Source organism: Lytechinus variegatus, chromosome 14 (genome assembly GCF_018143015.1).
Source record: "Lytechinus variegatus isolate NC3 chromosome 14, Lvar_3.0, whole genome shotgun sequence".
NCBI lineage: Eukaryota > Metazoa > Echinodermata > Echinoidea > Temnopleuroida > Toxopneustidae > Lytechinus > Lytechinus variegatus.
In genome coordinates, this window is record NC_054753.1 from 13350247 (window position 1) to 13372847 (window position 22601).

A 22601-nucleotide genomic window follows, 5' to 3' on the forward strand; every position below is an offset into this window, starting at 1 on the left:
AGCTAGAGCAGGTTGAGCTGTATGTGGTACAGACATTCTATGAACTGTATGAATTCTCACCATTGCTTCAGAGTAAAGATTTTGCCATTTTCCAGAGCACATCACCAATTCTAATAATCTGGTCAGCAATGGGCAGCTGCCTAGTGAACCAGGGCTGTATTCCTGCATGAAAAAGGTTAGAGAATTTAACCAAAGTTTTGGCAATCGCAAAGAGGAACAAAGTCGAAATGCCTTTGAAATCAACTATGAATAATATATCACATCCTTGGATTTGTACCAAGATTTATTTCACTCATTGTGAATGAGTTCCTTTTATTATCCACTGCAATGAAAGGGTTAAGAAACATCATGGTGGCTCAGTGGCTCAGAGGCACAGTCCGCCTCATGAACGGGCGGTCATGGATTCGATCCCCGGCCGAGTCATATCAAAGACTTATAAAAATGGGACCTTCTGCATGCTTGCTAGGCGCTCAGCATTTAGATTTGAGAAGGGTAATAATAAAATTATTATGTTATGCAGGGCCCGCTGGTAGGGCAGTTTCCTAACTGAAGTGGCTACCCTTGGTAGATGAAACATTATTATTATATTAGGATTTCGGTTACTTCAGATCTCTTGATACCAAGTTCCATTTTACTCCCTTTACCATATTAAGAGTCATTTCTGACTGATCTCTATTTCTTACCTTGAGAATACATAGAGTCTCTTTGAGAGTGAGCTGATCATGATCTAAGAGACAGAGTAAGACTTCGACCATACACTCTGTTGCTTCTTTACACATCAGCTGTAAAGAGACGAAGATAATTTTACAAATGAAATATTATGGAAGCATAGGAATAAAAATGGCCTTTCTTTGATTCATACATGAATGGAATTTTTAAACCTACTTTTAGGTTGGTGATCAGGTGTACTCTTTCCTACATGCAATATATGCACTATCTCCAATCCTTGGGAAAATTTTCAGTATACCTCCAATGACATTGACATCTTTTCGGAAATTCATTTGACACATTCATGACAAAACTCTAAAGTCTAATTAGATCAGTTTTTATTCCTCAAATTGGCAACATCAAGCATAATTTCACTTCATTTTCTTTTTATTTACCCCAAAATGATAAGGAATAGGAAATACCTATAGACCAAAATTTGGGTGACTGTTAACATTGTCATCAATTCAGGGACTTTTCATATTATTTTTCTTAAAGTGTTTTCTCACACCGAATAAAATATCATTGAAAATGGACATTCTCTGTAAAATTTGTTTCCTTTCTTTCAAGTGCATTTTGTTGGATTTCTTTGCATCTATTTGGCCATAATAAAATGACGTCCCTTTGTTTAGAATCAACACCATTACATTTTTTATTACTAATATACAGGAAATATTGGGAAAAAATAAAATACAAATATATTTTTTTAATAATATACAGGAAATATTGGACAAAATAAAATACAAATATAGGATATATATGGATATTTGGATTACCTTAGCAAAGTCGGTGAATTGTCTGTTTGCGTCTAGGATGAGGGAGGAGTTGTCGGGAATAAGATGCGTTACTTCATCCGGCGTAAGACAGGACGTGGCAAACTTTGCTTGTTCCATCTCACCCAATTCTAGATTGATGAGAATCATGGCTATATTATCACGGGCTGACCACCTGTATTGTTAGAGAACAGAGGTGTTGATGATGGTGTTAATGACTCAGAATAGTTTGAGATAGATGGCGCTATATCAATAATAATAATAATATTGTGTAAAGTTCCTAGTTGCACTTGAAATTACCTAGTGCTTTTTGTTAGAGCAAAGTCATTCAAGAAAAAATATGGACTTGATCCTGTTTAGAGGAATAAAAATAATAATTATAAACTTCTCTATGTGTTTCCAAGGGACTGGGTATATTATTACCCTGGCTTTAGTATGGCAGCCTGACAATGCACATGCATTTCAAGGTGTTGATCCTGCCAGGTACTTATTTACCTCATCTGGGTTGAGTGCAGCACAGTGTGGATGAATTTCTTGCTGAAGGAAGTTACACCATGGCTGGGATTCGAACCAACGACCCTCTTTTTCAAAGTTCAGAGACTACTCCAGTGGGCCAAAAATGCTCCTCCTAACTGGCATTTATTGGCCCGAATTCACAAAGGTGGTTTGGAAAATCATCAGTTACACCCATGGTATATGCAGATTTCCTGTATCAATTATGCTTATTTACCTTGTATATTAAACAAATTTCCAATGCTGATGCACACTTTTGCCATACCATGCTAAATTGATGCCTGTTGCTATGGCTAAATTTTCATTAATGAAATAGTGTACAATCATGGCAACACTCCTGTGGCAAAAGCGTGCATCAGCATTTGAAATTTGTTTAAATGAGCATAATTTATACAAGAAAACTTCAAAACAATTTAATTTCTGCACACTATCGTGAACCCTGTGTGCCAAGGCATTTTTAAAATATCTTTTTCACCAGCTAAGCCTCACACAAAATTCATTACTTTCATATAAACCATCAAATGTAAGGGATCAACACTCCCCATCTTCTAACACTTGCACAAATCCTTTAATAAAGCCAACTCTGCTTATGTCATCAATTTTCACTTAATTCATCCCAATTCACTTCCACATTAATACCTCAGTCACATTTACTTTTATAGCGAGTCAAAAACAGCCGTTTTAACGTTTTCATTCAAACCATCGACACGTAGCTGGTACAAAAATGTTATAATGGCTATTTTCAACTCACAGTAGAGCAAATGTGACTGAAGTATTGGCTCCCATTTTACAACTGTATTGATGTGAATCTGAGCCTGAATATTTCAAAGGGAAATTCCCAAATATGATTGTGGAATAGCGCCATCTATTGCCCAGTCTTTATTTCAATACTCAAGTGCTAATTGCACAGTAAGGGTTTGAACATCAGGAAGTTGATGTAGTCTGCTGTGCAAACCCTTCACTTGGGTTAAAGTGGTCACAATACATAGCCTTCAATGACTGGTGTATAGAAGGCAAATGTGCTAGTCTTGGGTGAAGAACCACTGGTTGATCTTAAGTTTAATCAGGTCTGTGCCTACAGACCAGTTTTGGTGCTTAAATAGGAGAGAGGCATTGTAGTATTTTGAGGGCTGACAGCAATATTTTCGACCATTTTGGGGGAAAAGAGTTAAAAATACTGAAAAGAAAGTATAGTTGTCTGTCAACAGTGAATAGCAGATATTCAAAACTTAACAAACACTATACTGACATTCAAACTAAATGTAAATAGATAGCTATAATTATCATACAACAGAGTCTTGCATAGCCATACAATTAAATTAGAAAAGTGTGAAGGGGATAACTTAAAAAAACTCACAGAGTCTTGCATAGCCATACAATTAAATTAGAAAAGTTTGAAGGGGTAACTTTAAAAAACTCACTGATAACTATTCTCTGACTGCAGCTTCTTCAAACTATGAAGGACTTCCAACTTCTTCTGCGGACTCAAATGACCTTTGACCTCACTTGAAAGAAAGAGCTGCGAGCATCGCGAAGGAACGACATGATGATAAACATCAACTACACGTTCTGCAATCTCCTATAAACACAAAGTTAAGATGAATAAATTGATGACAAGTTTTGTATAGAAAGCTTTAATAATGTTGGCTTCGCTGGTTAGAGCACCCTTGTATGAATGAAGCTCTTACAATAAGTTTAAATCAATGTCTGAGTCACAGAAAGAATGTGTGCACTGAGCTGGGATTTGAACCTCACCCTTTGAACAGGTGCAGTTCTAAGGTACATCTATTGTCATTGGGGTGGGGTGGGGGCAGGGGGAGGCCAAGATTCCCTACAGAACATTGTTTTTGCTCAAAGAAGTAGCATGAATAACACAGTTACATGTACGTCCAGACCTCTCTTCCTTATAATCTTCTTTATTCTTCACTCTTTTTATTTTTCCATTCTTTTTCCTTTCCTTTTCGTTTCCTTGTTTCATACTTGACAAATCATGGGGGAGAGGGATGGGGTCCATACAATGCTAACTGAATAGAGAAGGTACACAATAAAGCTCATTCTCTGACCTCATTCATTGGTTCGTTGGAAGAATCCTCCTGGAAGAGCTTGACATCTAAAAAATCTGTCAACCCTAGTCCAAGATGATGATCCTATCAAAAAAAAAATATATAGAAATTTACGTTTTAATGCATGTAAGGACTGATATTAGTTTTTTTTTAACTACATTAATCAATTATCCATATAAATGCAAATAGCAAAACATAAAAATATTGACAACAGAAATGGAAGGACTACCAAAAGTGATGCATGTGAACTTTGTGGAGAAAGTTTTTAATTTGGTCATTCATTCACATTGACAAATTAATGAATGATATGCTTTCATCAAACCAACAACGTATTCTCAAATTGGCTGAAGTGAAACTTAGTGATATCCACCACATGTTACCCTTTCAATATATCAGTTAGGTTCACACTTGTGACTTTTAGCTGCAGTGGTTCCACGTAAACATAGCCTAAGCATATGCTATTGTGTAGAATCACAAAGAATCCTGCTATGAACAGGAAGCCTTGCAAGATACCTCTTTAATCATTCCCATCACAATGGGATGAGACGTAAACCCTTAAGACCTGCTCCTTCAGATCTGTCAAGAAGCCCCTAAAGGTGCCTTCACACCACCTCATCATGAAAAAATACCTGGGGCACTGTTTCACAAAGAGGTTTAATTACATGTATGCCAAATATCATGGTTATTGGGCTCAGAAGTCAATCACAATCTAGGTTTCCATCATGGTGTAATTACAAAGTTAGCATAGTTGTTAAAGGACAAGTCCACCCCAACAAAAACTTTATTTGAATAAAAAGAGAAAAATTCAACAAGCATAACACTGAAAATTTCATCAAAATCGGATGTAGAATAAGAAAGTTATGGCATTTTAAAGTTTCGCTTATTTCCAACAAAATAGTTATATATGAACGAGCCAGTTACATCCAAATGAGAGAGTTAATGACATCACTCACTCACTATTTCTTTTGTATTTTATTATATGAAATATTCTTATTTTCTAGTCATTGTCATGTGAAATGAAGTTTCATTCCTCCCAGAACACGTGGAATTCCATTATTTTAACATTTTGTGCTTCAGGCAAGCAGGTTCTAATCGTCAAATTCGTAAAAATTGAAATATTGTATAATGCAAACAATAAAAAACAAAAGAAATAGTGAGTGGGTGACATCATCGACTCTCTCATTTGAATGTAACTGGCTTGTTCAAATAACTATTTTGTTGAAAAAAAGCAAAACTTTGAAATGTCATAACTTTCTTATTTTACATCCGATTTTGATGAAATTTTCAGCATTGTGCTTGTCTGATCTTTCTCTATTGATTCAAATCAACATTTTTCTCAGGTGGACTTGACCTTTAAGTCATTTATGAAACAGGCCCCTAGTATTTTGACAGCATGAACGCAAGTACTTGTGATATCCCAAGAATAAAATGCTTACAGGATTTCTACGAGGTCACAGTGATATTTGCAGTAGGAAGATATTTGCTATAGGAATGCAAGACTTGTCAAAGGCTAAGAACATACTTGCAAGAACTTTACATGGAACAGGCAGATGTGAATGACCATCTCATAATATGTTTTGAGACCTGAAAATGTTCTCATGATTTATTGGATTTTTTTCCTGAGAGGGAAGGTGTAAAGCAATCATGGGATCCTCTATACTTTTTTTTCTTCTTAAAAGGCTGTCAGACCTGCATGATTATTGATCATATTTCAATTATTGAAAATATAACAATTATTGATATAAATAAAGAGGTTACAGAGGTCCTTCTTCCCTTCAGGTACAGACTTCTATTGGAATATAATCATACTTTTTTGTTCTTTTCAATTGCCATGATGCAATGTTGTAGTAAAGCTTGCTGTACAATATATTGGTATACACTGGCTTTATTTGCCCAGAGGCCCGTTGCATGAAGAGATTGCATGAAACACGACTAAAAACTTCAAGCGCAAAGAGTCCATAATAACATTATCAGGGCCTGCTGGGAGAACAGTTTTCTGAAGCGAAAAGGCTTCCCTGGGTAAAATATGTTATTATCATCATTCTTTTAATACAGGCATGTCATTGGTTTAAAATCAAGTTGCACTTGATTTTTAGAGTTGTGTTTAATTGCAACTCTTTCTGCGAAGGGACCCTATGTGTGACAGACCCTTTACAAAGTATTCTGCAAAGGAAGGCCACATTACTTGAGCAACTCTTTGGCACCAAGGACAATCCTGGGCACTGTAACATAAAGCTTAGCGAGTGATAGTGAGGCTGATTTCTGTGATCGATTACATAAGCTAACATGTATGATCAATTGTAAAGATCAGCTCAACAATCAATCACTAAGCTTTATGTGACAGGGCCCTGATGCAGACTTCTGAATTGGTGGCAAAGTGACAAAATACCCCCATGCGACTAATTGATAGATAGGATTACATCTCACAAAGCACATTAATGTTACTCATGGGCGATTGAAGCCTCAAGGGATATGGGATTACATTACATAACTCCTTTTAAGGATCAGATTTCCATTGAGCGCTTTTCAAGGACTGAGTAACAAAAATGTTTAAGATTAATGAACAGGAGAGGTTTAAATTATTTTGGTGTTCATGTTTCTTCTCCCCTTTTATTATGGGTGCCATATGTTACACTACATGAACTGTTAACAAAATTGCAATGGTGTAGACTTTGTCCTCTTAATTTTGTTTTTAATTTGTTGATACTTTTTTTTAATTCTAGAAAGTGCTACGTGAATCAAGAATAAAAATTCACTGTCTCATTCCTTTTTTTTTTGGGGGGGGGGGAGTGAGAAACCTTTTTGAATTTAATGAAAATATTGATAGTGAGAACAAAAACTATAATGCTACTTTGATGACCAAATATTTCCTCGAGAATGCCTGACATTGTAATTGTCTGCAAGCAATAGCATTGCACAGCTAAAGCCTAAACAATTCTAATCAATGGCACTGGCTCATTACAATGAAAGAGCGCCATCTTTACATGTACATGTATCTTAACCACAGCAGAAACCAAGCAACCATTAAATCTGATTATTTAATGATCCTCCTACCCGACACTCCCATTCTACAAATAGAGATTATCTTTACTCCAAAAGGTTGAATCAATGTTTTTCTTTTTATGATTGACTAATGAGCAGATAAGCTCTGCTATGAAGCTTGAGTGAATGATTAAAATTTTTCTCTCCTGCTATGAAATCATGGCCTTGTTCACATAAAGCTAAGCGATTGATCATGAAATGATTTCTACGATTGATTGCATTGACTATTATGCATGATCGATCGTAAAATCAGCCCTACGATCAATCAAAAAGCTTCATGTTACAGGGCCTAGTTAAATATTATCTGCTGTAGAAAATTTTCTGTGAAGGATGTTTTAGTAACCTTGAGCACTTCAGACAAGAGTGCTTAAACAGTAAATAAACCTTGCATATTTGAAGAATCATCCTTCGTTTACTCCAATGTGTCTCCCCTCTTTTGCAACAAAACAGGGAAATTTACCACTCATTTGATCTACGAAGGATTTTTGAAATGTTGCATTTCTTCTCTCTTGCTCAAATTTTATCAAATACATTCTCCCGTTTGATCTGTCATTGTATAATACCAGTCTTTCAAGAATTATCAAAGCTTTGTAAGATGTTCAAGATGTGCTCTCATACATGTATTATGCAAGCAGTGGCCTTCCATACTTAGGTATGATCTATATCAATTGAAACTCTTTGAGGGATATGAAACATTAGCTCTAACATGAATTTTTTTATAAGAATTCAGTGACTACCTCTTACACCTCTGAAATAGAATGATCAGACATGCCCCTTTTATGATACTATTACATGTAGAACAGATCATGAATTATGACAGTATTGGCCTTCCACAATTTTGAATGATCTGTATCAATTCTAACTACTCAAAAGATGTGAAAATTACCTCTGGTATGAATGGCTCTGTGAAGGATCCAGTGACTGCCTCTAGCACCTCTGACAAAGAATGCTCAGACATCGTGAGGTACGGAACAGCAAGCGACCAGTCTGTGGCATTAGTAGACCTTGGGAAGACAATTGAGATCACAGAATTAGGGCTTTTTCATGGTCGACAAGAGAAAACTGTGTCAATTTATTATCTTCTCCTTTTTTTTTATTACAGATTGGGTTTTTTTATTGGCCACAAGAGAAAACTGAGTCAGATCTTTAGTTTTTCTTTAGCATGCACAGTGGATCAAGAGAGAGATAAAATTGTATAGGCAGGGATCAGTATACATGTACTGTACATGTATACATATATATCAATAGTAAATGTTCACTTATGAAAGAAAAAAAAATCTTTAACCTACAAGCATTTTTTGAACCTGGAAGTGTTAACACATTTCATCAACAACAAAAAAACACTCCAGCCTGACAAATATTCAATCTTCATTTGGTTTTGAATGACTTCAATTAGAATTTTTTAAAAAATACTATTTTCTATCACTTCATGCTCATGTTGTACTTCATTATTCAATTGAAGCTTTTTATTTTCCAATTTATAAACGTGAAAATATTTTCATGAAACGTTAAAATGGTCCTAATGAACTTCACCATTCAAGTATTTAGATATTTATCTACTACTATAAAGTAATTGTCCAATATATGTGAAAACACTTTACTATGCTGGGAAATACATGTAATCTCTGTAATTCTGTTAAAATGCTTTATATGTTTTTTTCGATTTGGTTTCAACAACAAGAAACCAACAATATTAGGAGGTTATGGAAGGACAGATCTATTACTCTCTTCAGTAAGGAAATGATATTTCCTTGATACCTCAAAAGAATAACACTACAAGAATCATAATAAAAGGTTAAAAGACCCATTTGAAAAGTATATACAATTCTTTCAGTACGTTCAATTTGTGTGTAATAACTAACAAGAAATAGAACATTGTGAATAGATAAGAGTGTAATAGAGCTACTGTCCCCATAACAAAAAGGTCATGTTTTCTTGATAGCTCATAGAATATCAATAATAGGAGAATGCTTTCCAATAGATCAACATGGTCAAACAATACAAGAGCATCATTATCACTGCAGTACCACATGGCCTTCTACTTAAAACGAGATGTAATTTTAGCATTAGGAAAGGCAATATCACAAAGGATGTCAAACTACATCATAAAGACTGATGTGAGAGCATGGCTATTATTACTTATCAGTAAATGGCCATATTTCCTTGACAGTAACTAAGAATGTTTCATTTGCCCCAAAGTAACATGTGGACAAGGAGATTAATACTGTTCATTGCAGGAGAAATATATTTTTACTTGCAGTGTGAGTAGATTGTGTTTAGAAAGCCAGGAGTACAGAAGGCTATCAAGTGGATTATGGGGTAAATTGCCACTTGGTATACACTCACTTGGTCTAATTTCCATTTGGTCTCATTTCAAATGGTCTAATGATCATACATGTAGTTCATCTACGATCAGGTGTATTAACTATTTAGTCTAATTGCACTTGGTCTAAACTCACTTGGTCTAATTTCCATTTGGTCTCATTTCACATGGTCTAATGATCATAGTTCATCTACGAGCAGGTGTATTAACTATTTAGTCTAATTGCACTTGGTCTAAACTCACTTGGTCTAATTTCCATTTGGTCTCATTTCACATGGTCTAATGATCATAGTTCATCTATGATCAGGTGTATTAACCATTTAGTCTAATGCACTTGGTCTAAACTCACTTGGTCTAATTTCCATTTGGTCTTATTCCACATGGTCTAATGATCATAGTTCATCTACAATCAGGTGTATCAACCATTTAGTCTAATCATGGACCTATGGGAGCTGGACAGTCATCGGTTAGTTAATGAATTCACTAACATCTGACTGTTATTGTCATGTGAATAACATTCTCTTCATATTTTATCTCCTGTGATACCATCATGGTCGCCGTCAATTAAACCATGAGTTACAGAAGCTTTCGGTGATTAGACATTTAACATTAGACAAATTGTATGCGCAGAAGGTAATAAATTAACTAAATTCTCTGAAATTAATGTGCAGTTCTGGTTTACAAATAAATATCTTAGTTCCATGGTTTTTATTTGGGAAAATGTATGAATATTTCGAGATAGAGGCTGAAATGAAATTGATTGATTGTAATTTATAATCACATTTTAAAGATTTCCTCATGACATTCCAGAGAAACGTGGTGGGTTTCTTGTAGGGGTCGTCCCCCTCTCGTTGTTAGTAAGGTCATTATGAGTGTGCAGAAGTGTGCAAATCGATAATAATATATTTGATATCACAAAAATCGTCTGCTTCTCAATTTGCTGTTCCAAAACTGAACCATCTTAATTGAAAGGTATAATCTGTTACAGGACATCAGCCAACAAATGCCAAGAGGAAAAAGATTAATTTGTAACTTAGATCAGATTCGCCTCGGTAGCCGCTATTGTCAAAACACCTGTATATTCTCCTTAATTATGCACATAATCAGGATATGGTGACTATGATTGCATCAAAAGAATGCTCGCGTTATTCGTCCATTTCTTATAGGTCCATGGTCTAATGCACTTGGTCTACACTCACTTGGACTAATTTCCATTTGGTCTCATCCAACATGGTCTAATGATCATGGTTCATCTACAATCAGGTGTATCAGCCATTTTGTCTCATTGCCCTTTAGCCCATTAACCATATTGTCTAATGTGTAATTAGGAAATACCCATAATGTATAATAGGCCACATTAATAACAAGCTGCTTGTACATGATGTCAGAAATCAAATAATTAAAATTATAATAATTTTTTTATTCTTTGATGGATTTCCTCAAACCTTTGCCAATAATTTTCAATTATATGTGACCCTGTCACAATCCCCCCCCCAAAAAAAAAATGGATGGATGGACGACCAGCCAGACAGATAGATAAATATTTAAATACTTTAAATAAATAATCAAGTAAATAATCAAATTAATAAATCAATTAATGAATAAACAAATGAACAAAAATTATAATGAAATAAGAATGACAATATCATAAAACTCATACAATAGCTAGAAATATACCTTCCAGTGCAGAAATGAGAAATATTTTTGACAAAATTGGTGCACAAAAAGAAACACACCATAAGCATATCAACATATGTATTACAAATTTAAAAAAATTACATAATATATCAATAAATTGAACATCAAACTAATTACATCTATATCACATGCAGACCTAAAATGGATCATGAAGAAAATAACTTACTGTGCATAAATCTGGCCAAGAAGAGCACTCGTCTCTCGATACCGATGCTCGATTGTTCTGTACTCCTCAGTCTCATCTTCCTCATCACCATGACAACACTGGAGCATCTTGGATCGCATCATCAGATGGGCCTCCATGATGAGATGCTGGTAGGCCGAAACGCTTGCTTGACGGAAACCTGTCGCAAGCTCGATCATGTCGTCGAGGAGGTCGGAGGCCGGGGCCTTCTGAAGAACATAAACACTCCAATCACTGGGATTGGAAGAGGAAAAATACAGGAGAGAATGTCATTCATAGTCTTGTCATTGATTTTCACCGAATTAAGTGCTCTCAGCCAATCAGAAGCAAGGATTTTCAGTAGCTTTTAACATCTGCTAGTGAAAATAATTCTGTACCTCTGAAGTGCCTAGATACCCATTACAAAAGATACGCATGACTGGAACATGTTCTTACATGCCAAGTCAGCTACATAGGGATACATCATTTAGCAAAAGAAAGATTCACCAGTTAAGCATAAATTTGTGCATAAAGTCAAGTACAAGTCATGTATAACTTCCGAACAGCTCTTTGAAACAGCCACCGGGTATAATGTTTATTAGAAAGTGACAGGTGGACTCACCTGCCCGACTCCTCTCCCTGGTCATTGGGTGCCTTACACAGGAGAATCACATGACTGTCACATGACACCACCTTCTGAACACTCAAGAACGGCCGCAGTCCTACTAGGCAGATGTCCGTAGTTGGATCAGGGCAAGCCTAATTGGACAGGTAAAGATACATATACAATGAAACTTGTCTAAAGGGACTAACCAAGGGAGACAAGAAATACGGTCTTTATGAGAAGGTGTTCTTTATAGAAAGGTTCCTCTCATGCATTTCAATGGCAAGAACTATTCAAGGGAGAATAACTTGTGGTCCTATTCAGATGGGTGCTAAAGCAGATTTTAATGTATATTGCTTTCTTATATCAATAAAGCATTCAACGGCCCAATATTAAGAAAAAATTGACCCTAATCTAAAGAAGGCACTCAAATCTCATTAATGGTCAAACTGATGAAAAAAAATCTAAAGGCCACTTCAGTTTTGAAAGTTTTCTTTTTTGAGGGGGGGGGAGAGTACAATTATATTTAATTATTACAGGATCTTTACCAAAGATTCAAATTACAATAAATTTATGCTCATTTGAGGTCAGACTCAATGACAAAACTGTGGCCTTGGCCTCGTAATTGGCTTCAGATAACAAGTCTTTGGCCTTGGGGTTCCAAAGACCTTGGGATCAGCAGTCAGTCATTGGCCTTGGACAGTCTGGCCTCTGCTTCAGCCTACAGCCTTGCTATATATTCATAAACAAAGTAAACATTAAAAGATATACATGTATGAGGTTAGATTAGAGAAAGGGAGTTCACTCACATTAGACTTGCCATCGAATGTCTCTTTATTGTAGATAGCGGCCGCACTCACTCTGTGGGAGTAGGTCTCCAGGCCGCTGGATGAAGCAGCATACAGGAAATCCTCCCCAGCCTGTGGAAACATAAGGGAAGTGTTTCATGAAGCATCTTGTCAGTGAATTTCACAGATAAATTTGCTCTGAGCCAATCAGATGCAAGGATTTCAATAGCTTGTAACAAGAAGTCAGAATACCCTCCTCACTGCCTCCATGCTGGTAGCCCCATTGCTGCAGGGAGTTGCCTCTAGAAGTGTTTCTTGAAGCATCTTGTCAGTAAATTTCACAGACAAATTTGCTCGGAGCCAACCAGATGCAAGAAATTCAGTAGCTTATAACAAATAGCCAGTGATAATCACTGAATATCTGTTTCATGAATGCTCCGAAGGTAACAAAAAATTGAAGTATACTATGTGCCAGAATGGACTTTTTTGATGACATAGAAATATCATTCATCCATGTTTGAATGCACTTGACTCTGAGAAGGTAAATGGGTAGGATTCAATCATTTCATGTATTGGGCATTGAAAACAGCACCTGGGGCTAGAGCAAATGAAATGATAAAAATTTTCTGCCTCGGAATTCTAGATAGACAGCAATATATAGATGCCTACTCGATGCAACATTCAGTCTGAAAGGAAAAAATTACCAGTAAAATTGAACACAGTTGTAGGTAGCCCCTGGGAGCTATTTCATAGTGACTTACAACTATTGTAACTATGCCATTATTGTTACTGCCATGGAAACCTTGATTGTGATTGGCTGCTAAGCTTTGTTACCATGGCTGTTTCCATAGTTACCATAGTTGTATGAAATGGGCCCTAAGAGTGCCTGAGTTTGGGGTGGGGGGGGGTTGCAAAAACTACATGCATCCACCACTTACCTGCAAAGATATTGCTTCTCCCGTATATAGGTAACAAGAGAGGGGAATAACTTGGCCTGTGACGTCATAGACCAGGCCCTGCTTGGGGGTACTGAGGAGGCAACACATGCCCAGTAGTTTTCGACTATGGAATGACTCAGAAGTCTGTGCTTGTGCCGATGCAGCTTTCTCCAGTGTAAAGGGGGCTGAAACAGGACATCACATAAAAATCTCATTATCAAATATGACAAAGGCTATGCTTTTGATATTTATCTCCTCCCACCCCTCTCTCGAACACTCACTCTTTATCTCCCCCCCCCCTTTTTTTCTCTCTTTCTCTTGCTTTCTCCAGTGTGAAATGGCTGAAATAGGACATATAACAAAGTCCCATTATTAAACATGATAAAGGATATATATACTTCACACACACACTCTCTCTCTCTCAATCTCTTTCTTTTACATTACCTCTGTCTCTTTTTCTCTCTTTTCTCTGTGTGTGAAAGAGTGCAAAAGTACAGATGGTTTGGAAAGACTGAAGTAATGACTGAAATTTTGGGGAAACTGATTTCATTTTTTTTTCCTTGAAAACAATGACATAAGAAATTCAAAGTGTTAAATTGTGTAACTTGAAAAGTAAGAGTGAAATGTTGATATTTGTGTGTTTGATAAAACCTAGAGAATGGTCTGGAAAAGAATAATAGTCTGCAACATGTGCAGCAGCAAGGACACCTCCCTAAACCATTGTAACATTATGTCAATACCTTTTGTGTAGGTAGGCAGGAGTTGTGCGAGCATGAGGCTGGCTTCTGTACTGGAAAACCTACAGTACAGCAGATGAACATAGGATGGAACTTTCTCTGAGCTGGACCTAGGGTTGAAAAAATAATGACCTAAAACCATAAACACTTTCCAAAACTTCCTGTAGTTTCTTTTCATCCAAAATTTCATGCAATCATCCGTTCATGTTTAATTCAATAAGATGATCTATTGATCAGAAAAAGAAAAACTTGGGACTTGCATGGATACAGTATATCTTTAACAGTCAATTGTTTCAATTTGTACAACTGAATAAAATGAAACCTGACTATTAAAGACCATCCGAGGGACACAAAAATAGTCATGAGCAGGTGGTCTTTATAAAAATGTTATTTTGATACATGTTTATACAGGGATTCTTTTCAAGGGAAACAAAGTTAATGGCCTTTTGAGACAGTTGATCACTTTGACTATTACAGCCAGCAGCTGAGATTACCCAGCATTCGTTGCCATTTTTGGTACTCCTTTTTCCCTTGAGGAATCAACCATATTTAGTTTTGCACAATATAACCCAAGTACAGAATGTTATCAAAATGACACCATTTCTTGAATAATCAACAAGTACTTTGCAGTTAACTTGCCTTTACAGCTCAAGTAAAGAGAAGTAGAAATACAAAATACAGAAATGAGAAAAGAGAGTAAGGGCTATTAAACATCATAACACACAATATGAAAGATTGTGAAATTTTTATTTTAAGCATCCATTTGTCAAGTTATTAGTTGCCTATATCTAAAGACAAAAATTATATTTATTTACCTCTTTTCTGATTTGGCCTTCTCAGCATGTCTCACTTTGAATGGTGCAATGCCAGGAATACTGCTGACTGGCCCAAGGGTTTCTGCAGGACCATCCTTCTGTTTAAGATACTCCTCATCTAGGATACTTTGAAGAACGATACGATTGTGAGTTGCTGATGGTTCAGAGGGTCTCACTGACAGACTCCTGGCATCAAAAGTACATTCAATGAAATGGGAATCATTGACAAAGTAGTTGTCCTGCTCTGTATCCGACGGTTTACGGTCAGTGAAAGAATCTAACGTGGACTTGCACATGTGGGACTTACCCTCCGAAGGCTTTGACGACCCTGTGGCTCTTACACTTATTGAATCGGCTGCTCCATCTGAAGCACAGGATATGTGGAATTTCTGGGAGTTGATGCGGAGGACGTGGGCTTCGTGGAATGACGTGAAGGCAAGATGGGCACCACAGATATCAACATTGGCTGTCTTGAAGCCATCAATGACAATATCGATGAAAAGCTGAAAGTCATGCTGGCCGGAATGGACTACTAATCGGTAAATGCTGATGATATCCCGCATTCCCAAGACCAAGTTCCCATTCTCACTGCAGCAAGAGAAACACTGCACATGACGCTTGGGGCGCACTTCAACAACCTCCAAGCCCTGTGATTCAGTTGGAACTACTTTGGTTGGTGAACCTGACTTAGTTTTGGTTGACTTGTCCCATTGATCCCAGTTGAAGTAAGCTCTCACATTGTTAAACTTGCCATCCTCGTCCTCCAGGAGGAGTATGTAATTTCCTAGAATAATAAGTTATTCATTAAATATTAAAAGATCAATGGGACACAGCAATGTCAAAACCTTAAAATTTTCAGTGTAGCAACTCTTATCGGATTTCACTGCTTCAAATAAATGTGATCTTAGGGGGAATTGAAAGTATCTGCAATCAACTGAAAGTCAATATTTGGTTTAAAAATCAATCAAAGGTCTTGCAACTGATTGTATATTTTCCAAGTTCATTTTTTAATTTTCTTTTTAAGACTTCATTTTAGTATCATTCAAATTTAAAAGGAAAATAAGATCAGAGTACATTATTTTTCTGCATTAGTCTTCTGTAAAAGAAATAACATGTACAAATGTACATGCATATGAAGTTTGTCTAAGTATACATCTAGATCTAACAAGTGTAAAATAAGAAATATACAAAAGAAATCATAAGCAATGCATCCATGTTAAATATCAGTGAGAAAAAATATTAACAAGATATAAGTTTACTAAATGAGGTATTATGCAAGTACATTTATACAGATTTGAGAGAGAATTTTTTATCATCTTTTCTCTGGTTATTAGGTTATATTTGGATCTCTCACCAGGTAGACAGAATGCTCCTTTCCATGCAAGGCCAATAGTCTTGACTGTATGGACGAGGGTACAGTCCGATCCATCAAGCAAGTACACCTCAACTGTTTGATGCGATGTAGCCACAAAGAGGTGCTTTCCTGAAGCAAAGATGATGTGAGGCTCATGGCTTGGACTCACAACAGTCTGAGACTTGAAGTGGTGACAGGATAGTACCTGGACCATGTCTGGTTCTACCTCTTACTGCTCTATAGGCCCTACAGAATAAATTGAAAGTTTCTCATTGTTTTCAACTGATAAGTCCCATTTCTTCATGAATAGGGGGATAGGAAAGGGAAAAAGAAAGGGGAAGAGGGAAGAAGATGAAGGGGTAGGTATGGAAGGGAGTGGAGAAAGGGAGGGGTAGGGAAGGAAAGGTGAAGAAAAGGGGGATGAGGAGAGGAGGGGAAGCAAAGTGAAAGAGGGAGAGGATAAGGGAGTTGAGGAGAAGGGGATGGCATTTGGGTATCTCATCCAAAGTACTTAAAATGTAATTTATAAATATAAAAAATATAGTATTTTTCGTACACAATCACAATGCTCAAAGATTCAAACAGAAGTGAATAGACCTATCTATCAAAAATTTGTATGAGGTTAATTATTTCCTAAGAAAAAAAAACATGATTAAAAAAGTAGAAGAAAAAATTGCGCACATATTCACACATTATTAGATGCTAATGATGCCAATTACTCCAGCTTAGATAGGCTACTTATTTTGTGCTCATAGCTTGAGGAATTCCTTCTTGCCATACCCCAGCTCACCTGAGTAGATTGCAGCACAGTGACTGTGGATGAATTCTTGCTGAAGGAACTTAACACAGAGGCTGCAATTTGCTTATGGTTATTACACCCCCATATTTTTTTCAACCAGAGAGCAGCACAAGATGGAATTCTAGAACCTAGTATTCTATGGCATTAACTTTAAGGCAAGTAGCTGTGATCATGACTAACGATGCACTTTCATCTTTGATCATTGACATTTTGAATTGTTGTAAGTTGCTAGTGACCTTCTTACCCAGGTAGTCTCGATGTCAGCAGGAGCCCAGGATCGTAACACACTATTTGATTTTCGCAATGCAGAGGTATCACAAATGTACTTCAATACACCAATAAAATTATGCATCCACCTTGACTCTATGGATATTCCTTTTCCCAGTCCACAGTATAGATTTTTTATAACAGAATAATGCTTTTGTGTGTTGCTCAGCAGAGCTTAAAAAAATCCCCATTTTATTGTCCTTTTTCCCCTCTGCACAACCATTAGTACACAAGCAATTGCAATTCCTGCGCATCAGTACCTCTTTGGCCATGTTATGAATGGAAGAGATCAAATGTCGAGCTATTCATCATTTTTTCAGGGTAAACTAGCTTGAATCATAATTCCATTCTACAGCTATGGACCGGGAAAAGAAATATATCTATAGAATTGAGGTGGGTACACCATACACAATTTTCATTTTAAAAATAATTTTGGAGATTTTTTTAGGTACATTTCTGGTACTTCTGCATCACAAAAACAGCGTCTATGGAGAAAAGTTTCCATCATTTTGTTAGATTTGCGTTTGTTTGCTTGAAGTTTGAACCTTTTTCCTCTTTCTTTCTTTCATTTTTCTTTCTTTTCTGTCCTTCATTCTTCATCCATCTATCCTTCCTGCTTGCCTTTTTTGTTCCATCTATCTTTATATCCCATCTTTCCTAGCTTTTATTACTGATCCTTTCTCTTACTTCCACCTTTTTTAAAATTTCCTTTTTTATTTCCTTCATTCTTTTTTTCTTTAAACTTTCTTTGCTTCCTTCTTCCTTTCTCTCCTTTTCATTTTTTCTCTCCTTCCATTACGGTACTTTCTTTTTTCCATTCTCTCCTCCCTTCATTCTTGGGCAAGTCCAGGAATTTGTGCGTGTTACGTATGGGACATTTCAGAGGCTTTAATGACCTGAAAAATAGTGTTAAATTATTTTGATTAGATTGAATACCCTCATGATGGTGGACATCTAGGAGAATAATCATGCAAAAAATGGTTGACAAATGACCTTGACCTTTTAGAGAGAAAAGATCTGCAGTTTTAATTAAAAAGTGAACTCTATTTTTGAAAATTACAATTGTCCCATACGTAACACCCATTTTACCAACTATGCAAATTAGGTGCCCCAAATTAGCATGAATATGCATACTATCATTTTTTTCTTAATGAAATCTAAAAATTCAACATTTGGGCTTTCTTATCCCACCTTTTTCTTTTCTGTCCTTCATTATTCATCCTTCTATCCTTCCTGCTTGCTTTTTTTGTTCCATCTATCTTTATATCCAATCTTTCCTAGCTTTTTTTACTGATTCTTGCTCTCTTTCCTTCTCTTTATAATTTTTTTCACAATAGTCTAACCTTGTGTAGCCTTCTTTGTTGATTTTATTGGCCCGGTCGTTCCATCTTGGTTGATCCGCTCGTGCAAGCATGCTTTGTCGATTGTCCTGTATTTCATTTTATGAAATCTGGGGCCCAACGCCGGGCCGTAACACTAATTATAATGCTTAGCTTTGCAACTAGAAAATTTTTCTACAAGTGATTGCACTGACTACAAATGTATGGTGGTGTGACATTGATTTGTGCATTACCTAATTTTGCGCAGTCGAATATCGTTTTATCTAATCAATATCTTGAACAAGTGGAATGCCTCTGGCCGTCTCACCTGCATCACGCGGTTCAATATAGCAGCAGTGCTGACTTTGAATACTACTCTAACTCGCACAAGATGTTCAGTGATACATGGTTACTCTTATGTCCACTTTTTATGAACTAGACCAATAAACTTACAGAGATATGATGGTTATTCAACAAAAAAACCTCAACATGGCCAAAGTTCATTGACCTTACATGACCTTTGACCTTGATCATGTGACCTGAAACTCGCACAGGATGTTCAGTGATACTTGATTACTCTTATGTACAAGTTTCATGAATCAGATCCATAAACTTTCAAAGTTTTGATGGTAATTCAACAGATACACCCAATTCGGCCAAAGTTCATTGACCTTTGACCTTGGTCATGTGACCTGAAACGCGCACAGGATGTTCAGTGATATTTGATTACTCATATGTCCAAGTTTAGTGAACTAGACTAATAAACTTTCAAAGTTATGATGGTAATTCAACAGATACCCCCGATTCGGCCAAAGTTCATTGACCCTAAATGACCTTTGACCTTAATCAAGAGACCTGAAACTTGCACAAAATATTCAGTGATGCTTGATTACTATTATGTCCAAGTTTCATGAATCAGATCCATAAACTTTTAAAGTTATGATGGGAATTCAACAGATATCCCCAATTCGGCCAAAGTTCTTTGACCCTAAATGACCTTTGACCTTGGTCATGTGACGTGAAACTCATGCAGGATGTTCAGTGATACTTGATTAACCTTATGTCCAAGTTTCATGAACTAGGTCTATATATTTTCTAAGTTATGATGACATTTCAAAAACTTAACCTCAGGTTAAGATTTCGATGTTGATTCCTCCAACATGGTCTAAGTTCATTGACCCTAAATGACCTTTGACCTTGGTCATGTGACATGAAACTTTAATAGGATGTTCAGTAATACTTGATTAACCTTATGGCCAAGTTTCATGAACTAGGTCCATATACTTTCTAAGTTATGATGTCATTTCAAAAACTTAACCTCAGGTTAAGATTTGATGTTGACGCCGCCACCGCCGTCGGAAAAGCGGCGCCTATAGTCTCACTCTGCTTCGCAGGTGAGACAAAAACCGATATCACCAACAGAAAATCGACCCAAAAATACTCGGTATAGCAATTTTCTTGAGGGTAAGGTCTCACATTGTAAAAAATATTAGTAAAAAAATCGGCAAATTTTGTAACCATTTGCGTACGCTCCAAGAAAATCCGATCTTCTTGACAAGCATCAAGAAATCGCCAGTTTGCAAGAAGAGGTCTCCAAATAAGTAGAACTAGAATGTGATACCAACCAAATTTATGGCATTTTAACCTCCATCTGATATAATTTTCTTACCTTTTTCTGCTTGATTTCTTTTATCGAGCTTTGCAAAACGATCGTGCGCAAATTGAGGTCTTAATTTTTATGACAATTTTTCAGCCAAGAGCACACTAGTCGATCTCCAAGGAATTTTTAGATCGTGATACGAGCGGAACCCTTGACCTACTTTATTATTCCATCAAACGAATTTGACTTTGGGATCTTGCCTTTCATCTGGTATAATTTATGATTTTGATTGATTTTTTTGTGAACTGTGAGAAATTTTTTTATTGAAAATGAACTGCATTATTAGGCCTATGTTCAATGATGTGTGCAAATTATGGTCACCCCATCAATCATGATTCGATCTAGACCAAAAGCTTCAGTCTCTGTATTTTGGTTGTTCCGCTGAACTACGTTGGCTCCACTCACCATACATAGACTGAAGAGCTTAGGGGCCCGTGGCTACAGACAATGTATAGTGAACTGGCGTTTTATAGATCGCGATTTAAAACTTTTTTTTGAGCGAAATTTACAGTTTCATGGTTTCCATTATCAGGGAAATATAAATAACTTAAGTAATTGCATACCTTGGACCGGAGTTATTGAAAAAAATCCACTGGATGATTGAGAAATCTGTCATCTAAGACATTTTCACCTGACCTGGCGGTTTTTCTAAATTTTCTTGCAAGTTGCCATCTTGAATGACGTCATTATCGTTATTAACTTAAGTAATGTCTCGATATATCGCGATTATATTTAGAATCGTTTGTCTTCGTGTAGTGTATCGTATTGCCTTGTAGGTGTGCAGGTGGAATGCAATATTGATATCACATTCGTAAATTGTTGATGCCCTCTCCGTTCGTTTGTAAATATTTCATATTTTGGCTGCCATTTTGATCTGTTTTCCTGTGTCGTTCCCAACAAAACATCGGTAAAGTATAATTTTCATGCATTTTCATCTATATCGTTTTAACTATTTTTATGTTGAATACAGAGCTACCAAGTCTCACGCATTATGCGTGAGACTCAAGCATTTTGGACTCTTGTTCATCCCCTCAAATCTCTGTCTCACGCAACTATCACAGCCTATCGGCCCTATCCCCATATACATTGTACACAATGTCTGTGATCTCACTCAGATTTACAGAAAATCTCACGCATAGCTGGTCTTTGAACTTGGCATCTCTGTGAATAGTTCTATATTTTTAATTTGTAGTTTATATATCCTTAGAGTGTAACCTCCATGTGTATCATAACCCCAAATTTTGGACTCTGGATTGACAAAAGTGCTGGTGTTATAACAAATGCGAGCCCACACGGACACTTTACCGTCGGTGAATGGGGATTACGGTAAAATGCCAGAAATTGTTGAATAAATCCCCAGAAAAGGCAGAATATGCCAGAAACGACGGGTATTTCTGTCTATACTATATGGTAGTGGATCGTATTACCGAACACTTTTCATGAATTTGATCATATCAAACACATTATTCCAATAAAATTCACCAAACTTTCACCATAAATACACAAATACCTACAAAATATAAACATGCAGAAATTTTGCCGAAATTGTTTTTCATTTTTACGACATCAGCTTCCAATCGGACCCCTCTTCGCAAGTGAAATATTTTGGTCACTAGAAAAGGTGTCGTATTACCGAACGTGTGTTTTCTATATGGGAAAAGTTGGGAAAACAACAAAGTCACTGATGAGCTATTTTGACAATATTTTATTGTTTTGAGGATATAAAGACTTCGAAATTGTGTTTTTGATAATTTTTCATCATTTTTCTATTTAAGTTCCCTTTGGAAGGAAGTTGCAAAGGTTTGAGCGTATTTGATTATTTTCTGACGCATATGAATTATGATGCGCACGTTCGGTAAAGGCCGGTCGGTAATATCATGAGTATGAATTTGATCATATCAAACACATTATTCCAATAAAATTCACCAAACTTTCACCATAAATACACAAATACCTACAAAATATAAACATGCAGAAATTTTGCCGAAATTGTTTTTCATTTTTACGACATCAGCTTCCAATCGGACCCCTCTTCGCAAG

At 36.4% G+C, this 22601-nt stretch overlaps 1 protein-coding gene across 2 annotated transcripts in view; it reads right to left on the minus strand.

The window, feature by feature from the left end:
* LOC121427544 (Hermansky-Pudlak syndrome 3 protein homolog) overlaps nt 1–22601 on the minus strand; it is a 30293-nt gene that overhangs the window by 6874 nt on the left and 818 nt on the right. Inside the window, exons 1-14 of one of the 2 annotated variants that reach the window (XM_041623990.1) lie at nt 17560–17661; nt 16517–16762; nt 15163–15946; nt 14351–14457; nt 13611–13795; nt 12694–12804; nt 11903–12039; nt 11284–11535; nt 7983–8100; nt 4055–4138; nt 3413–3570; nt 1482–1653; nt 684–782; nt 61–162 (exon numbers count right to left, since the gene is read on the minus strand). In XM_041623990.1, the coding sequence (XP_041479924.1) occupies nt 61–162; nt 684–782; nt 1482–1653; nt 3413–3570; nt 4055–4138; nt 7983–8100; nt 11284–11535; nt 11903–12039; nt 12694–12804; nt 13611–13795; nt 14351–14457; nt 15163–15946; nt 16517–16730 (2523 nt within the window). In that variant the 5' untranslated portion in view covers nt 16731–16762; nt 17560–17661. Of the gene's footprint in view, nt 1–60; nt 163–683; nt 783–1481; nt 1654–3412; nt 3571–4054; nt 4139–7982; nt 8101–11283; nt 11536–11902; nt 12040–12693; nt 12805–13610; nt 13796–14350; nt 14458–15162; nt 15947–16516; nt 16763–17559; nt 17662–22601 lie in introns of those variants that run through there. The other variant, XM_041623989.1, reaches the window with a different exon arrangement.